This window comes from Aquarana catesbeiana, linkage group LG11 (genome assembly GCF_042186555.1).
Source record: "Aquarana catesbeiana isolate 2022-GZ linkage group LG11, ASM4218655v1, whole genome shotgun sequence".
Classification (NCBI taxonomy): domain Eukaryota; kingdom Metazoa; phylum Chordata; class Amphibia; order Anura; family Ranidae; genus Aquarana; species Aquarana catesbeiana.
Window position 1 is genome coordinate 2,095,983 of NC_133334.1, and position 19,391 is coordinate 2,115,373.

At 46.9% G+C, this 19,391-nt stretch overlaps 1 protein-coding gene across 1 annotated transcript in view; it reads right to left on the reverse strand.

The window, feature by feature from the left end:
* Positions 1 to 4,996: 4,996 nt before the first annotated feature.
* The window catches only part of LOC141111801 (hemicentin-1-like), a 236,467-nt gene continuing 222,072 nt past the window's right edge, over positions 4,997 to 19,391 (reverse strand). Inside the window, exons 10-11 of the mRNA XM_073603936.1 lie at positions 15,697 to 16,014; positions 4,997 to 5,685 (exon numbers count right to left, since the gene is read on the reverse strand). Of these exons, the coding sequence (XP_073460037.1) occupies positions 5,675 to 5,685; positions 15,697 to 16,014 (329 nt within the window). The 3' untranslated portion in view covers positions 4,997 to 5,674. The remainder of the gene's footprint in view (positions 5,686 to 15,696; positions 16,015 to 19,391) is intronic.

Sequence of the window (19,391 nt, forward strand, 5' to 3'; positions counted from 1 at the left end):
CCTCTTTTCCTGCGGCCTGCCAGGTTGCGTGCTCGGATAAGGGTCTGGTATGGATTTATGGGGGGACCCCACGCCGTTTTTTTTTTTTTTTTGGCGCGGGGTTCCCCTTAAAATCCATACCAGACCTGAAGGGTCTGGTATGGAATTTAGGGGGAACCCCACGTCATTTTTTTTTTAAAATTTTGGCCGGGGTTCCCCTTAATATCCATACCAGACCTGAAGGGCCTGGTATGGAATTTAGGGGGACCCCCACGTCATTTTTTTTTTTTAATTTTGGTTCGGGGTTCCCCTTTGGGGAATTCCCATGCCGTTTTTATCAATGAACTTCTATGTGTATTGTCGGCAATGCAATAGCCGCGGGTAGTTTTAAATGAGTTTTTTCCTTCAAAATGTCATTTTGCTGTCAGACTGTTCTAAACACAGGAAACATGCGCCCCTTTACAGGCACACTATAGACACCCCCCAGGTACGAAATTTAAAGGGATATTACACTTTTATTGATTGACTTTAAGTATTATTAAAATCACTGCTCCTGAAAAAACGGCCGTTTTTAAAACTTTTTTTTGCATTGATCCATGTCCCCTGGGGCAGGACCCAGGTCCCCAAACACTTTTTATGACAATAACTTGCATATAAGCCTTGAAAATTAGCACTTTTGATTTCTCCCATAGACTTTTAAAGGGTGTTCCGCGGCATTCGAATTTGCCGCGAACACCCCAAATTGTTCGCTGTTCGGTGAACTTGCGAACAGCCAATGTTCGAGTCGAACATGAGTTCGACTCGAACTCGAAGCTCATCCCTAATGGTGAGCAAGTCATTGAATTCATGTGTGCCTCCTGGTATGGGGAAAAATAGATCCTTACCGAAACTTGCACGTTTGCGGAGAATGTTGAATAAGCATGTAGCTAGAGTATGGTTTGAAGTTCCCTTATGTTCCCCAGGACATAATGCAAGTGATTGAAGCTAACCGGGAGCTTTGGTACAGTGAAGCTGTTTGGGACTATTTGTCTGTGCCTAAGCCTTTCCGAAAGACTGGATGTTCCGTTAAGATGGATGAACGTTTCAGTGGATGTTTTATGCACTGGAATTTTGGTTGGCACATCTATGCTGACAGAGTGGTCATCTGCAGGCCCGGAAAAGATGACGTTGTATATTTCATCACTACAGTGGATAAACTGGGAAAAACACTGACATTGCCAGATCCCCGGTTTTATTGGTAATTATGGACAAAAGAACTTTGGGGTAGTTAGTTAGGTAGTGTCAGTATATAGAGATCTTTGTGGTCAAGATCTGAATACTCATCTCAGTGTTTCAAATCCAAGGACTTCTTTTTGCTAGCCGGATTTCTTTCATTTAAAAAAAAATGTATATATAGGGATGGACTCCTAAAGATTATTCTGGTGTAGATAATGGGAAGAGAGTTTCATTTTTTTTCAAATGAGACTTTGCTCCTGAAATTGTATAGGTCGCATGTGTGTTTAATATGTTTTCCTTTTCAGGAACCATTTGATCTCCTATCAAGCTCTTAGGCTTTTCAGCTAAGATAGATAGGGGGTTATGTACAGTCATAGGATGGTTTTGTTTACGGATGTGAACATAAAATGTCTTTATACTGTCTTTCCTTCTTCTTTACCCAAATCCAAGTTATAAGCTCAAATACCTGCTCTCAGGCTTGGGAGTTATCATTAGTTTTGTCAGACGTTGAGGACAACGTCTATTGTACTGGGGGGAGTATGTAGCGCTGGTAGATTTTGAATCTACTGCTGATAGGTAAATCCCGTGGGTCGCTTATTAGAGGGAGTTAGATTTGCCTCTGTTCCAGCTTGGCTAAGTTGTGTGTAGTTCCACACTGTGCCGGTGGGTGTCGTTGTCACCATGTGCTGGTGTTGGAAAAGCAACGTGTTGAAGCGTATGAGTGCTCCTCTGTGCCGGAGACAACTCGGTGGAGGTGGTCCTCCGAGTTGCATTCTGGGAGAGGGTATTTATGGGACAGAAGCCATGTTTAGGGGTTCGTTTTCAGCCACCTGCTGGCCCTCCTGGCCGACAGGTATGTGTTAAGAGTACCACCTCGTGGTCCTCCGTTCCGAAGGCCCACGTCGCTGCGGCGCGTGGGTGGGCCCAGAAGCCTGTCTGGGGCCTACCACGGTAGCAGAGGAATGGCCCTGAGCTGTCTATCCTGAGTGAAGAAGCTGGACAACCGAGAAGATCCCAGGGTAGGACCCATGATGGAAGGATCCTGCAGAGTGCTGGTCTGGAGAGGGGCCTGGTGACTCGGTTGGAGGATGTATCCTGAAGTAATCTTACTGCATAGTACTGCCGGGTTGGCTTAAAGGTTCAAGTACTGTGTCTGACATTCATCGCAAACCAATACATCCTGTGGCAGAGGATCGTACGGGTTTTATTCCAAACAAGTCTGTGGCAGAGACTTTTGTTCGTGCTATGTACTGGCTGCTAGACAAGTGAGAGAGGCCTATCCAGGCGGGCAAAGATTGAATCCCACAAGGGGAGTGCATTCAACTACAAGTGTTCAATTCCTAATAATGTACTAAAGAATACTAAGGAAAGGTATTTGAGCTTCCCTACAGCTTTCCTTCTGCCTCTTTCCTGCTACTTCCTTTATTTGTTCATTAAAGCATTGGAAAACCTACTCAAGTGGTTGGTGCTTATATCGTCCAGAGATGAACTCAACGGAACCCTAGACCCAGTGCCGGTGAAACAGAGGTATCGAGAGTGAAGGTAACAGCCCGCTTTAAACCAGCAGCTCCACCGAGAGTTAGTGCTATATTATATATTGTGAGGGGCAGGAAGGAGCTGAGCTTCATATACATTATATAATGTGTGGGAGGGGCCGGAAGAAGCTGAGCTTCCTATACATTATATAATGTGTGGGAGGGACCATGAGGAGCTAAGCTCTATATATATTATATATTGTGTGGGAGGGGCAGGAAGGAGCTGAGCTTCATATACATTAAATATAGTATGGGAGGGGCTGGAAGGAGTTGAGCTTCATATACATTATATAATGTGTGGGAGGGGCCGGAAGGAGCTAAGCTCTATATACATTATATAATGTGTGGGAGGGGCCAGAAGGAGCTAAGCTCTATATATATATATATATATATTATATATGGTGTGGGAGGGGCAGGAAGGAGCTGAGCTTCATATACATTATATAATGTGTGGGAGGGGCCGGAAGGAGCTGAGCTCTATATACATTATATAATGTGTGGGAGGGGCCGGAAGGAGCTGAGCTCTATATACATTATATAATGTGTGGGAGGGGCCGGAAGGAGCTAAGCTCTATATATATATTATATATGGTGTGGAAGGGGCAGGAAGGAGCTGAGCTTCATATACATTATATAATGTGTGGGAGGGTCTGGAAGGAGCTGAGCTTCATATACATTATAAAATGTGTGGGAGGGGCCGGAAGGAGCTGAGCTTCATATACATTATATAATGTGTGGGAGGGGCCGGAAGAAGCTGAGCTTCCTATACATTATATAATTTGTGGGAGGGGCCATGAGGAGCTAAGCTCTATATATAGTGTGGGAGGGGCAGGAAGGAACTGAGCTTCATATACATTATATAATGTGTGGGGGGGGCGGAAGGAGCTGAGCTTCATATACATTATATAATGTGTGGGAGGGGCCGGAAGAAGCTGAGCTTCATATACATTATATAATTTGTGGGAGGGGCCATGAGGAGCTAAGCTCTATATATAGTGTGGGAGGGGCAGGAAGGAACTGAGCTTCATATACATTATATAATGTGTGGGGGGGGCGGAAGGAGCTGAGCTTCATATACATTATATAATGTGTGGGAGGGGCCGGAAGAAGCTGAGCTTCCTATACATTATATAATTTGTGGGAGGGGCCATGAGGAGCTAAGCTCTATATATAGTGTGGGAGGGGCAGGAAGGAACTGAGCTTCATATACATTATATAATGTGTGGGGGGGGCGGAAGGAGCTGAGCTTCATATACATTATATAATGTGTGGGAGGGGTCGGAAGGAGCTGAGCTTCATATACATTATATGTGTGGGAGGGGCCGGAAGGAGCTGAGCTTCATATACATTATATAATGTGTGGCAGGGGCTGGAAGGAGCTAAGCTCTATATACATTATATAATGTGTGGGAGGGGCAGGAAGGAGCTGAGCTTCATATACATTATATAATGTATGACGTGGTGACGCACTGATGTCACCACGCTTTCGGAGCAGGAGAATGGGCTCCGTTTATTTTGTATGCCGGCCGGCTTTTGTTTGCGCAACTCTGCTATTTTTAATGTAAGTGACTACATGTTTTACAATAAATATTTGGAGGGTATTACACTATGGCCAGTCTTTCTTTCCTCTGAGCTACCTGGGTTTCCATTGGAATATGTGGATATGTGGACACCGTGAGTGAGCTACCCCCCCGCCATCTGAACACCGGGAGCGGCAGCAAGCTTAAAGGCCTTGGCTGGGCTATAGCCACTTGCCTTTTTAAGCTTGCCATTTGGTAAGCTGAATCAACAACTACGGTGGATTAGCACTATTGTCTATAGGTGCACGGTGGTGGTGTTTATGCTTTTGAAGGACTCAATTTCCCCTTTGATGTCTTTTGTTATGGATTTTAATTTCAATTTTTATCGCAACTTTTTTACATAATTTTTGAATTTTGGTGTGATTGCACTGTATGCTGCTGCTTATTGTTACGATTCCGTTAGCACGGTATTCCTACCATTTACATTATATAATGTGTGGGAGGGGCAGGAAGGAGCAGAGCTTCATATACATTATATAATGTGTGGGAGGGGTCACTTTTCATATAGATTATATAATGTGTGGGAGGGGCCACTTTTCATATAGATTATATAATGTGTGGGAGGAGCTGAGCTCTATATACATTATGGGGTGTCCTGACTGTGGGGCTCCTGGGGGAGGAAACTCCTACAGCCTGATTTCACCATTCAGCCACATTCTCTGACACTCAGATAACCAGCAGAGAAAGTTTTCATATGTAAAGTGATATAAAATGTAATTCGGTCATTACACTGAAGTGTCACAATAACAATACAGAAGATGTCCTCACTGAATATCCATCAGATCCCCGGAGAGATCCAATGACTCCTCATTCTGTCATACTGATCCTCTGGCTTCAATACTGTCACTGATATGGAAGTACACAGAGCCGGAGATCTGACTTGTCTCTGAGCATCTGATGCCGAGTCCAGAGGTAGATGTCCATCCCCCACCCAGACAACACACACCCAGCCAGATAAAAGGAAGAGTCTCTTAGGAAATAGGAAGATACGAGTCCCTCCTCAGATCTTCTCATATGGTCAGATGACCGCCATTAATAGGAAGATTTCAGTTTCTCCTGGATCTCCTCCTCATATGGTCAGATGAGCACCATTAATAGAAAGATACGAGTCCCTCCTCCGATCTCCTCCTCATATGGTCAGATTAGCACCATTAATAGGAAAATATGAGTCCTTCCTCGGATGGTGGATATACAGCCGGCAACGTCCTGTCTGTTCTCTATTTCTCCATCAATAGGAAACATTCCTGTATACCAGGTGAACTCCGCACTGTCTTCCTGACATTCTTCAATGTACGCTACAAGAGTCACCTCCTCACCCACCCGGGGGCGCGCCGTCACACATTTATTCTCCCGTATTTGGAACTTCTACTCCGGTCCTGTGGAGGGAAAAACATGTCATTATTGGCGAGCCAGCCATGACCTGTCTGATGTCAGATACCATACTCATCTTCTCTTCAATCCCCTCCTCCCCCACCACACATACTCACCTTTACTTCACTCCCCACCAGAGGCTGCAGACAACCTGTACTTCCAGGTATGGAGGAACATGTGACATACTCCATGTGGCAGTGCTGGATCAATCAGCATGTACCAGAGCTGTCATATGGGGAGAGTGTATATTACAGCTTGAAGGACTCGGAGCTTATATGGCTTCTGCTGCTGGGAACTGAGCAGGGTGGCGGGGACAGGGGAGGGGAGGTGAGTATGTGCTGCTGATGGAGGATTGGGGGGGTGGTGCTTGTTGGTCTGCATTGCACAAGCAAGAATATGCTCACTTTAAGGCACCAATATCTTGGGAAGCAGAATTGTGGAATTGTTGGTTTTGTGAATAATTATTACCCACATTGTGTGGGAGCTTGAAAGAAGGTTCTGCCTTATAAATATTGAATCTGGTTTGGAAATATAACCCTAAAGATCTATCGTTATAATTGTTTCACAGTTCTGCCTCCTAAGGGATAGAGTACATATGTATTTGTTCCATATTGATCGTCCTCACCCCACTGTGGCTAAACTGACAACAGCTAGAAAGGAGATGGCTGATTAATAACTACAGCCAGTGGTGTCGGCAGGGGGGCTTACGGTGGCTGGAGCCCCGAGTGGGTCCCCAAAAAGCCCCGGGTATGCACAGTTCTATTATTAGCCCTGAGCCCGAGCAGGCACCGATCTGACCCGAGCTGGGCCGAGTGACATAGCAGGTCCCGCCTTCTGGAGCCTGCAGCGCCTATGATGGACATCCCACTGGTCCAATGTGGGGACCGCGGAATGTGTGACATCCATCATAGGCACTGCAGGCTCCAGAAGGCAGGAATTACAATGCGGCCACTGTGCCACTGTGAGAGGATCCCCACTCGGCACTCGGGCGGCTCTCCTCTCCTCTCGTGTGTCATAGTTCTGGCTGCCTGGAGTGCCTGGGCCTGCTGTCTACTCTACGGGCGCGCCACACGCTATGGCTGAGCTGCAGGAGGAGGAGGTCACGTCACCTGAAGTTTGGTAGGTCGATGTATCATGTCAGTGTATGTCAGTGTGGGTCAGGTAGGTCAGTGTATGTCAGGTAGGTCAGTGTATGTCAGGTAGGTCAGTGTGGGTCAGGGAGGTCAGTGTGGGTCAGGAAGGTCAGTGTGGGTCAGGAAGGTCAGTGCGGGTCAGGTAGGTCAGTGTGGGTCAGGTAGGTCAGTGCATGTCTAGTAGGTCAGTGTATCATGTCAGTGTGGGTCAGGTAGGTCAGTGTATGTCAGTGTGGGTCAGGTAGGTAAGTGTATGTCAGGTAGGTCAGTGTATGTCAAGTAGGTCAGTGTGGGTCAGGTAGGTCAGTGTGGGTCAGGTAGGTCAGTGTGGGTCAGATAGGTCAGTATATGTCAGGTAGGTTAATGTGGGTCAGAAAGGTCAGTGTGGGTCAGGTAGGTCAGTGTGGGTCAGGTAGGTCAGTGTATGTTAGGTAGGTCAGTGTGGGTCAGGTAGGTCAGTGTGGGTCAAGTAGGTCAGTATGGATCAAGTAGGTCAGGTAGGTCAGTGTGAGTCAGTGTATGTATGTCAGGTAGGTCATTGTATGTATGTCAGGTAGGTCAGTGTAACGGTCAGTGTGGGTCAGGTAGGTCAGTGTATGTATGTCAGGTAGGTCAGTGTAATGGTCAGTGTGGGTCAGGTAGGTCAGTGTATGTATGTCAGGTAGGTCAGTGCACGTCAGGTAACAGACCCCCCCGGTGCTGGGCTCAGACTTCGGGTTGAAGCCCCTGTTTTTTTGCCACCTAGCAACACCCCTGACTACAGCTTGTCACGGTACTTTCCTGAGACAAGAAGCTGCAAGAGAAATGCACCACCCCCTCTCTCTGGATTCTTCTTGGTGCTGCTTATCTCAGAAAAGTGCTCAGTGATGTGACAAGCTGCAGTTATCAGTCAGGCTTCTCCTTTCTAGCTATTGTTGGAGGGGAAGGGAGCAGGTTGGTCCTCATAACTAGGGTTAGGTGTGAATAGTTTATCAGGAGTTTCCCAGTCTTCGTTCAGGTTGTCTTTGAAGAGGGTGTGTGTCCAAAATTTTTTTGGGAATAATTAGGGCCTCTAAGGGATTCCAGAATAGGATCAGCGCTAGTAGAAGCTACAGGATGTTCTTCCATCATTAAGACTGAACTTCAGGAATTAAAAAAAACCCTTAAACCCTTGCACTGCTTGGGTTATATACTCATTAAAGTGGTTGTAAAAGTTGAAGGTTTTTTTTTTACCTTCCTGCATTCTATGCACTATGCTGACCACTGTTCTTGCTGGAGGGGGAAGATGTAGCTGAGGAGTAGGGATGAGCTTCGAGTTCGAGTCAATCTCATGTTCGACTCGAACATCGACTGTTCGCAAGTTCGCCGAACAGTGAACAATTTGGCGTGTTCGCGGCAAATTCGAATGCAGCGGAACACCCTTTAAAAGTCTATGGGAGAAATCAAAAGTGCTAATTTTAAAGGCTTATATGCAAGTTATTGTCATAAAAAGTGTTTGGGGACCTGGGTCCTGCCCCAGGGGACATGGATCAATGCAAAAAAAAGTTTTAAAAACGGACGTTTTTTCAGGAGCAGTGATTTTAATAATGCTTAAAGTCAAACAATAAAAGTGTAATATCCCTTTAAATTTCATACCTGGGGATGTCTATAGTATGCCTGTAAAGGGGCGCATGTTTCCTGTGTTTAGAACAGTCTGACAGCAAAATGACATTTCAAAGGAAAAAAAGTCATTTAAAACTACTCGCGGCTATTAATGCATTGCCGGTCCGGCAATACACATAGAAGTTCATTGATAAAAACGGCATAGGAATTCCCCAAAGGGGAACCCCGAACCAAATTTTTTTAAAAAAATGACGTGGGGGTCCCCCTAAATTCCATACCATGCCCTTCAGGTCTGGTATGGATATTAAGGGGAACCCCGGCCAAAAAAAAAAATGGCGTGGGGTGCCCCTCAAAATCTCTACCAGACCCTTTAGGTCTGGTATGGGTTTTAAGGGGAACCCCACGCCAAAATTTAAAAAAAAAACAGTGTGGGGTCCCCCCAAAAATCCATACCAGACCCTTATTAGAGCACGCAACCTGGCAGGCCGCAGGAAAAGAGGGGGGACGAGAGAGTGCCCCCCCTCCTGAACCATACCAGGCCACATGCCCTCAACATTGGGAGGGTGCTTTGGGGTAGCCCCCCAAAACACCTTGTCCCCATGTTGATGGGGACAAGGGCCTCATCCCCACAACCCTGGCCAGTGGTTGTGGGGGTCTGCGGGCGGGGGGCTTATCGGAATCTGGAAGCCCCCTTTAACAAGGGGACCCCCAGATCCCGGCCCTCCCCCCTGTGTGAAATGGTAAGGGAGTACAAAAGTACCCCTACCATTTCACAAAAAAACTGTCAAAAATGTTAAAAATGACAAGAGACAGTTTTTGACAATTCCTTTATTTAAATGCTTGTTCTTTCTTCTATCTTCCTTCAGTTATTGCCTCCATCTTCTTCTTCTTCTGGTTCTTCTGTTTCTTCCTCCGGTGTTCTCGTCCGGCATCTTCCTCTGCGGCATTGGCGTCTTCTTCCCTTCTTTTCCTCGGCCGCTCTGCATCCATGATGGCATGGAGGGAGGCTCCCGCTGTATGACGCTTCTCTCTTCATCTTCTTGTCTTCATCTTCTTGTCAGGCCGCTCCGCATCCATGATGGCATGGAGGGAAGCTTTCGTTGTGTGACGCTTCTCCTCTTCTGACGGTTCTTAAATAACGGGGGGCGGGGCCACCTGTTGACCCCGCCCCCGTCTGACGCACAGAGACTTGACGGGACTTCCCTGTGGCATTCCCCGTGACGTCACAGGGAAGTCCCGTCAAGTCACTGTGCGTCAGAGGGGGCGGGGTCACCGGGTGGCCCTGCCCCCCGTTATTTAAGAACCGTCAGAAGAGGAGAAGCGTCACACAGCGGGAGCCTCCCTCCATGCCATCATGGAATGCGGAGCGGCCCGAAAAGAAGATGAAGAGAAGAAGATGAAGAGAAGAAGATGAAGAGAGAAGCGTCACACAGCGGGAGCCTCCCTCCATGCCATCATGGATGCGGAGCGGCCTGGCGAAGAAGGGAAGAAGACGCCGCGGAGGAAGGTGCTGGACGAGAGCACCAGAGGAAGAACCAGAAGAACCAGAAGAAGATGGAGGAGAAAAACCGAAGGAAGATAGAAGAAAGAAGATAGAAGAAAGAAGAAGCATTTAAATAAAGGAATTGTCAAAAACTGTCTCTTGTCATTTTCAACATTTTTGACACTTTTTTAGTGAAATGGTAGGGGTACTTTTGTACCCCCTTACCATTTCACACAGGGGGGAGGGCCGGGATCTGGGGGTCCCCTTGTTAAAGGGGGCTTCCAGATTCCGATAAGCCCCGCGCCCGCAGACCCCCACAACCACCGGCCAGGGTTGTGGGGATGAGGCCCTTGTCCTCATCAACATGTGGACAAGGTGTTTTGGGAGGCTACCCCAAAGCACCCAACCAATGTTGAGGGCATGTGGCCTGGTACGGTTCACGAGGGGGGGCGCTCTCTCGCCCCCCCTCTTTTCCTGCGGCCTGCCAGGTTGCGTGCTCGGATAAGGGTCTGGTATGGATTTTTAGGGGGACCCCACGCCATTTTTTAAAAAATTTTGGCGCAGGGTTCCCCTTAAAATCCATACCTGACCTGTAGGGTCTGGTATAGATTTTGAGGGGGACCCCATGCCATTTCTTTTTTAATTTTGGCCGGGGTTCCCCTTAATATCCCTTCAGGTCTGGTATGGAATTTAGGGGGACCCCCCACGTCATTTTTAAAAAAAAAATTTGGTTCGGGGTTCCCCTGTGGGGAATTCCCATGTCGTTTCTATCATTGAACTTCTATGTGTATTGTCGGACCGGCAAGTTTTAAATGACTTTTTTCCTTTGAAATGTCATTTTGCTGTCAGACTGTTCTAAACATGGGAAACATGCGCCCCTTTACAGGCATACTATAGACACCCCCCAGGTACGAAATTTAAAGGGATATTAAACTTTTATTGTTTGACTTTAAGCATTATTAAAATCACTGCTACCGAAAAAACAGCCATTTATAAAACTTTTTTGCATTGATACATGTCCCCTGGGGCAGGACCCGGGTCCCCAAACACTTTTTATGACAATAACTTGCATATAAGCCTTTAAAATTCATTTATGTTCATTCATGTTCGTGTCCCATAGACTTTAACGGTGTTCGCGTGTTCGAACAAATTTTTTGCCTGTTCGCAAGTTCTGGTGCGAACCGAACAGGGGGGTGTTCGGCTCATCCCTACTGAGGAGCTACAGTGCAAGGATCTCCCTGCTTTATACATTCTGTGAATCTGTACTTCCTCCACCGCCATCATTACCTCACCAGTCATCAGATCTCTGGTGATTAGGGGGAAGCTCCGTGAGGAAGGAAAGCCCTGCTCCTCTGCCCAGATTGCTGCTTCCACCCGGAGACTCAGCTGCAGGCAAATCACAGGGACCAGTGATGACCAGTCCTTTGTCTTCTGCTTCTACTGTACTCGATTACACATTATAGACGGCGCTAAAACCTTGATGGCATCTAGACCAGCAAATACTGCGACAGCTGGAGCAATCCAGAAAGATACTAGGAAATGACGCATAGACCAATTTTTCCAGAATACCACTAAACAGGTAAGCGCTAACTCTGACAATAGACCACTTTCTGACCCTCTAACGAATACACCTTTAGTAGTTGAACAGAATTTTCCGACCAAGAAAGATAAATTGGAAGTGATCAATTTATCATCATATCCCCTAAATACTGTTGAACGGGAGCTCCTGCAGCTCGGCCTCAGTTTCTGTCCCAACTCACTACCAAATAAGTTTGACATCATTAAAGACCTGTATTTGTTTGCAAGAAAGCTGACTTTAAAATTTATGTATGATAGTGACAGATGGGGTAAACAAGTGCAAATCGCCCACCAGGAAATCTGGAAAGATTTCTCAGTGGCCGAATTTAGAGCCCTAAAAAACTTGGTCCTACTCCTGGAGGAAAATGAATCTGTCTCAACTACCCAAGATACTCTTGAATCGGATGTAATTCGTGGCCAACGAATACAAACGACTCTATTTCTAGAAGACATCAAGTCACTAGGAGAGGCAATAAAGAAAAAAATCTACCAACTTTCCGTCTTTACATATTAATTCTAATATATCATCTTTTGTCCATGTGGAGCCTTCTACGTGGGCAAAACCATTAGGCACTTCTGGAGAAGAATTAAAGACAACGTATACTATGCTACAAATCTTTTAAACACCACAATGGGTTATCACGTAGCCTTCAAGCATATGTATGACCCCGTGATGTTTAAATTTGCAGCTCTTGATATTGTCTACGCAGACCCCCGTGATAAAAAAGTACTCCAGCGTGAAACGCAATGGATACATACGTTATGAGCCACGGTCTATCCAGGCATGAATGACATGATCAGTTTCAAACCCTTTCTCTAATACGGTCTTCCTATGTTGTACCATGCGATTTGCTTCATTTGCAGCTCTTGTGTATCCCTCCTCAATTGCTTCCCTATTCCCCCCCACTCCCCCCCCTTTTCCCCTTTCTGTTCCTTTAGATAAGGTAACATATGTTAAACAGACTTAGTCCGTATTTGTATCATTTGTAAGATTTGGTAGATGATTTGAATGGAGATATCGACATATATACCGATATAATGTCATGTATGCATAATGAGCATTAATCATAAACTGAATGTGATTTGGAGAACTCACGCATGGTCTAGACATTGTTCTAATATATATGTGTATCATTTTGTTCATATACTGTGTTATATGCATCTTTGTTCTGTTTTTATGATGTATCATGCGCTATCCACCTGTGAGCGATATTGATGGAATATCTGAGGCTGAGTACCTGCTGTTCATCTACTTTCCAGTATGCAGCTCCTCAGATATGTATGTCTGGGACAGCATACTGATCACGATATTTTTTAAAGAGATTTTTTACTGTTTAGCACCTGCTGACCTTTGCTAATTATAGCTGAGACAACAATGATTGCGCAGAGTTCTGGAGATTCATGCGTTTTCTTGATAGCGATGTCACTGCAACACTGGCAATCCGCCTTTTTTGATACAGATCGAAAGTCTAGTAATGGACAGAGGCACTATCCTACAATGCCCACAATGCACTAAGAGCCGGCGTATGTGCGAGGTCTTCTCGCTCAGACGCTGTACTCGTTCAGCTCTCTTCACAGATAGGATTTTTTTTTTTCGGGATATCTTCCTGCATATGTGCAGAAAGCTCTGTTGCTGTTGGCCTACAATCCCCATAATTCAATCTGCTATCCTGGAATCACATGATGCTAGTTCTCAGGATCAGCTGTGACTGATCAAGGATATAAATATCTGTCAGCTGCAGCTGGTCCTGTGTGCAGTGTATTGCTGTCTCCCAGGGGCACGCTGGATTATTTGTATCCTGAATGTAAGTACTTAGCTATATACTATCACTTGGCCCTTGCTGCATCAAACGCCCTATATGCTATCACCATTGCTGCAGTAAAATTTCTACATAAGATTACTATATTTAGCTTAATCTGTCATTATATGCTTATAGATGCAGCGATGGGATTGTATTGAGCCTTCAGCATTGCTGATACTAAATCCAGGATCTAAGTGGTGAGTCCGGTGTTGGCTCTCCTCCCTCTAATGGCTGCTCCCATAATTAGGAATATCGTTTACATGCCCCTGCTGAGATATTTAGCTATATCTAATATAGTAAGTCTCATTCTTTAACAAACCTAGAAAGTTTTCTCTGCCCAAATGCATATTCTCGCTGATTGACGCTGGTTGCATTTGCTTTAATTTCAGCTTCCTTACTGCTGATTGAACTTTCTCATTCTACCGTGACTTGCATGATTTTGCATTCCAATTTAAGGTACCGGCTTGGTGTTCTTTCCTATGCTCGCAGTTGTTTAGTGCATGATTTTTATCATTAACAGTTTGTTTATGTGTTAGTTGTGTGTGTCTAATGACATTATATCTCATTTTAGATAGAGAGACATATTCCCTTCTCTGTTTCATCTGTGAACCTTGGCCGTGTCCTGAGGAATCCTAAAGGCGAAACGCGTAGACATACAAGGGCTCACTGCACAATAATCATAGATGCTATATGTTACAATTGTCATTGTTTTTTAGATATTTGTATTTTTCAATAAATTTATATTTTTTATACTGCTATATCTTCTCCACTGTTTCTTAGCCTAAAAAGTCCACCTCCCTGGTAATACTCAGTACTACCTTATTTTGTATCCTCAATGATTTATGGACATGGCTTATTTTTGGTGCACTTTCCTCTTTTTTTGTGTCTACCGTACAGGTCCTCTTTAAGAACACCTTTCCCAATTACTATTATTCCCTCCTGTGATAAGCGTCACGGCCAGCACTGTTCTCCTCCTCCTCCCGTCTGCATTTACTTCAACAGGTACATTCCGTTCAGCCAGACATTTGCGTTTAGGAAACCTCCCCCTAATCTGATTGGCTGAGAGTAATAAGATGTACATGGAGCGCCCCCTCTGGACTGAGGGTGATGGGATGTACATGGAGCGCCCCCTCTGGACTGAGGGTGATGGGATGTACATGGAGCGCCCCCCTCTGGACTGAGGGTGATGGGATGTGCATAGAGCGCCCCCTCTGGTCTGAGGGTGATGGGATGTACAAGGAGCGCCCCCTCTGGACTGAGCGTGATGGGATGTGCATAGAGCGCCCCCTCTGGTCTGAGGGTGATGGGATGTACATGGAGCGCCCTCTCTGGTCTGAGGGTGATGGGATGTACATGGAGTGCCCTCTCTGGTCTGAGGGTGAGGAGATGTACATGGAGCGCCCCCTCTGGGATGAGGGTGATGGGATGTACATGGAGTGCCCTCTCTGGTCTGAGGGTGATGGGATGTACATGGAGCGCCCCCTCTGGGATGAGGGTGATGGGATGTACATGGAGTGCCCTCTCTGGTCTGAGGGTGATGGGATATACATGGAGCGCCCCCTCTGGACTGAGGGTGATGGGATGTACATGGAGCGCCCCCTCTGGACTGAGGGTGATGGGATGTACATGGAGTGCCCTTTCTGGTCTGAGGGTGATGGGATGTACATGGAGCGCCCTCTCTGGTCTGAGGGTGATGGGATGTACATGGAGTGCCCTCTCTGGTCTGAGGGTGATGGGATGTACATGGAGCGCCCCCCTCTGGGCTGAGGGTGATGGGCTGTACATGGAGCACCCCCTCTGGGCTGAGGGTGATGGGATGTACATGGAGCGCCCCCCTCTGGACTAAGGGTGATGGGATGTACATGGAGCGCCCCCTCTGGGCTGAGGGTGATGGGATGTACATGGAGCGCCCCCCTCTGGTCTGAGGGTGATGGGATGTACATGGAGCACCCCCTCTGGGCTGAGGGTGATGGGATGTACATGGAGCGCCCCCCTCTAGGATGAGGGTGATGAGATGTACATGGAGCGCCCCCCTCTGGGCTGAGGGTGATGAGATGTACATGGAGCGCCCCCTCTGGGATGAGGGTGATGGGATGTACATGGAGCACCCCCTCTGGTCTGAGGGTGATGGGATGTACATGGAGTGCTCCCTCTAGGATGAGGGTGATGAGATGTACATGGAGCGCCCCCCTCTGGGCTGAGGGTGATGAGATGTACATGGAGCGCCCCCTCTGGGATGAGGGTGATGGGATGTACATGGAGTGCCCCCCTCTGGACTGAGGGTGATGAGATGTACATGGAGTGCTCCCTCTAGGATGAGGGTGATGGGATGTACATGGAGCGCCCCCCCCTCTGGGCTGAGGGTGATGGGATGTACATGGAGCGCCCCCTCTGGACTCATCTAATGAATGACATATGAAGAATACACGGAGATCTCACCTGTCAGGCGCAGAGTATATCGCTTCTCTCGGACGGTCTTGGACTGACTGTGTGTCACCTCACACCGGAGGGTCGTATTATGATCGATCATCTTCGGGGTGAAGGTCAGCTTGCTGGAAGATTTATACAGACCGTCCAATCCGATCTCTGGATCCGATATTGTCACCTCAGATTGGGGGAACGTGCTGAACTCCTTATACCATTTTATTTGTAGATCTCGGGGGGAGTATCCTGATATTGTTACTTGGAATGAGGCCTCCTGATTGGCTGTCACTCTCGTTGGCTGGACAATAATGTCGGATAATGTGGGCGGTCTCTCTGTAATGATAAATGTAAAACACGGTCAGATTCCGGGGAATCGGAGAAGAGATAAGTGTCAGATAATGGCAGTGGATCTGGTCAGCATGTAAACAATCTACAAGAAATTCCACCTTAGATGTTTTATTTTTGTTCTCTTCTCCCCCCGAGGTCCGACCTCCACCAACCGAGTACCCAGAATGCCGGATACGTCACCCTGACAACTCAGACAGTTCACAGTTCAGAAACCAGACCCAGATCTGTAGAGAGGACCTTCTAGAGAAATGTCTTCATGGCATTAAAGTGGATGAGACCCCCATATCCCCAGTGAAGTGACCGGCCTCAGGTGATACACAGAAATGAAACAAATCCTCCTACATAAGTTGTACCTGATTTATCTGCAGATTTTTCTCCTCTACATCCATTCAAAGTCTAGACTTTATAAAGCTTGTCTGAGCTGTCAGAAGTACACTCTGCAGAGCTCAGCGAGGAGAGCTCTGAGAGCCGATTGAAGGGAAGGGACACCCCCCCTTCACACTGGAACAGAGCTGGAGCTGTCAATCACAGGCTGTGTGCTGGAGCTCCCTCCCCTGTCACCTTTAATCTCTTGGTGTCAGGAAAATTTTTCAGAAGTGACTCATACAGATAGCAGAGGAAGGAGGCAGCAGACATTATTGATACTTAGTGCTCTGGAATGAGACAAGTACACACTATAGAGGGATATGCTTTGTTTAGATTTCATGTCTGAGGATTACAACCACCGTAACCCAAAGCAACCACATTAATACTGGAGTCACATTGATGACTTCATGTTTAGTTATGATTGGCTACTGCATATTGCCCTATGCCCTATTAGATCAAAAAAGTCACGTCCGTATGTATAGGTCAATGTCATGGTTCAGAATAGAGTCTGTATTCAGGACACAGGATGGAGCGTATGTCAAGGGCATGGTCCAGGATGAAGTGTACATCAAGGGCATGGTCCAGGGTGGAGTGTTTGTCTGGAACAGTGATGGCGAACCTTGGCACCCCAGATGTTTTGAAACTACATTTCCCATGATGCTGATCTAGACTGCAGAGTGCATGAGCATCATGGGAAATGTAGTTCCAGAACATCTGGGGTGCCGAGATTTGCCATCACTGGTCTATGACATGGTTCAGGATGAAGTTTGTATTCAGGACACAGAATGGGGTTCAGGATGGAGTATATGTGTAGGACATGGTCAAGGATGGAGTGTAGGACATGGTCCAGGATGGAGTGTATGTGAAGGACATGGTCCAGGATAGAGTGTATGTGAAGGACATGGTCCAGGATAGAGTGTAGGTGAAGGACATGGTCCAGGATAGAGTGTAGGTGTAGGGCATGGTCCAGGGGGAGTGTAGGTGTAGGGCATGGTCCAGGGGGAGTGTAGGTGTAGGGCATGGTCCAGGATGGAGTGTAGGTGTGGGGCTTGGTCCAGGATGGAGTGTAGGTGTAGGGCATGGTTCAGGATGGGGTCTAGGTGCAGGGCATGGTCCAGGATGGAGTGTATGTGTAGGGCTTGGTCCAGGATGGAGTGTAGGTGTAGGGCTTGGTCCAGGATGGAGTGTAGGTGTAGGGCATGGTCTAGGATGGAGTGTATGTGTAGGGCATGGTTCAGGATGGGGTCTAGGTGCAGGGCATGGTCCAGGATGGAGTGTAGGTGTAGGGCTTGGTCCAGGATGGAGTGTAGGTGTAGGGCATGGTCCAGGATGGAGTGTAGGTGTAGGGCATGGTCCAGGATGGAGTGTATGTGTAGGGTATGGTCTGGGGGAGTGTATTTGTAGGGCATGGTCCAGGGTTGAGTGTATTTGAAGGCATGGTCCAGGATGGAGTGTATGTGTAGGGCATGGTCCGGGGGAGTGTATTTGTAGGGCATGGTCCAGGGTGGAGTGTATGTGTAGGACATGATCCAGGATGGAGTGTGTGCCCCCACAGAACCTTACGTTTCATTGAGTAGATTGGTTGGCTCCCTGCAGGCTGGCTGTGGTGCAGTAGACATTTATGTTTATGGCTGGATATACCTGATTAATAAATCGGAGTAATGAGTGGTTGGGGGAGATAAGCTGGCCATAGACTGATTGAAAATCAGCAGGGATCGACCATATTTTAATCAGTGAGTGACCGTCCCTGGTCAAAATCATTTGATCGGTAGACCAACGTCTTTTGAAGGGGGTATGCTGGAAAATGTTTGTCGATCAGCAGCTGCAGCCATACTGAGCTGGAAGAGGCAAGCCCACAGTCTGAGTGGTCTCAGCCAATCCCTGGGGGTGGATACCCAGTTGGTGGCTGTGGAATGCATAAATGGTCTGGGGCCTGGGGCAGCCCTGTTCTTTGTCCAGCCTGAAGTGGCTGTGCACATGGAGGTCCCAGCTGTGTTATAGCTGTAGGGCCTATTCTACCTGATTCTGTTGGAGCTGATTGGGGATTTCACTGAGGATCCGGTCTGGAAAGGTCATGGGAGAAATGTCTGTCTGATATTGGAAGGAGGCATCTAAGTATCCAGAGACATTTGTGAGTACAGACCCGATGTGAGATCCTAGTGACTGTGTGCTACTGTCATTCCCTGTGTGGCACAGTCCTTTAGTTGTTGTGACAAGGGCTGTGCCAAGAATCTTTGCGAAAGTGTCCTTGTGTTACTACATTGCACTTCTGGAAAATCCTACAGTTCCCTGCACCCTATCCAAGTTCAACTTTCAATAAAACATCATTGAGCCAGACGATTGACTGTTACTGTGTTCCTGGTTGCCACCACACCGATTAGGAATAAGAATCTGGGACAAAACAGGGAACCTTATCAGGAATAAGTGCTACATTGGTGTAATAGGAGTGAAGCAATACTTGCAGAAAATGGTGCCACTGAGTGTGTGAGTCCTATATAACCACCTTCGAATGGACAGCCAAATGCGAAGCCTGACCCCAACAGCAGTGAGTGGGACTGTTAGTCCATTTTCTTTGCAGGAAACCTCAGACTACTAGGACCTGGTCCTGGAGGAAGTCAAGGATTATGAGAAAATGAAAGTGTAGTGATGTGATCATTTCTTTGCCCATTTACCAAGTGTATACTCCTGTTATGCAGTGTTTGTTTGCCCTTTTCCAATATGGTTGCTATTCTCTCTCTCTCTCACCAAGGATGAGGTCATCAAGAAGAGCAGAGAATGGCGAGGGGTTTTGTAGGTAAGTGGGTGGAGAGAGAGACATGTGGGGAAGAGGACAGTAATTCCTGCTAAGGGAGAAAGACTGTAAGTGCTGCAGCTTCACCTAACTGAGACATACATAGAGACTGTTAATGATTTCATGTTCCTGTTTGGAAAATACTTTATGTTGGATGGTTCACTGAATGTTATTTCTTCAATACATGGACTTTCTAATACAATGC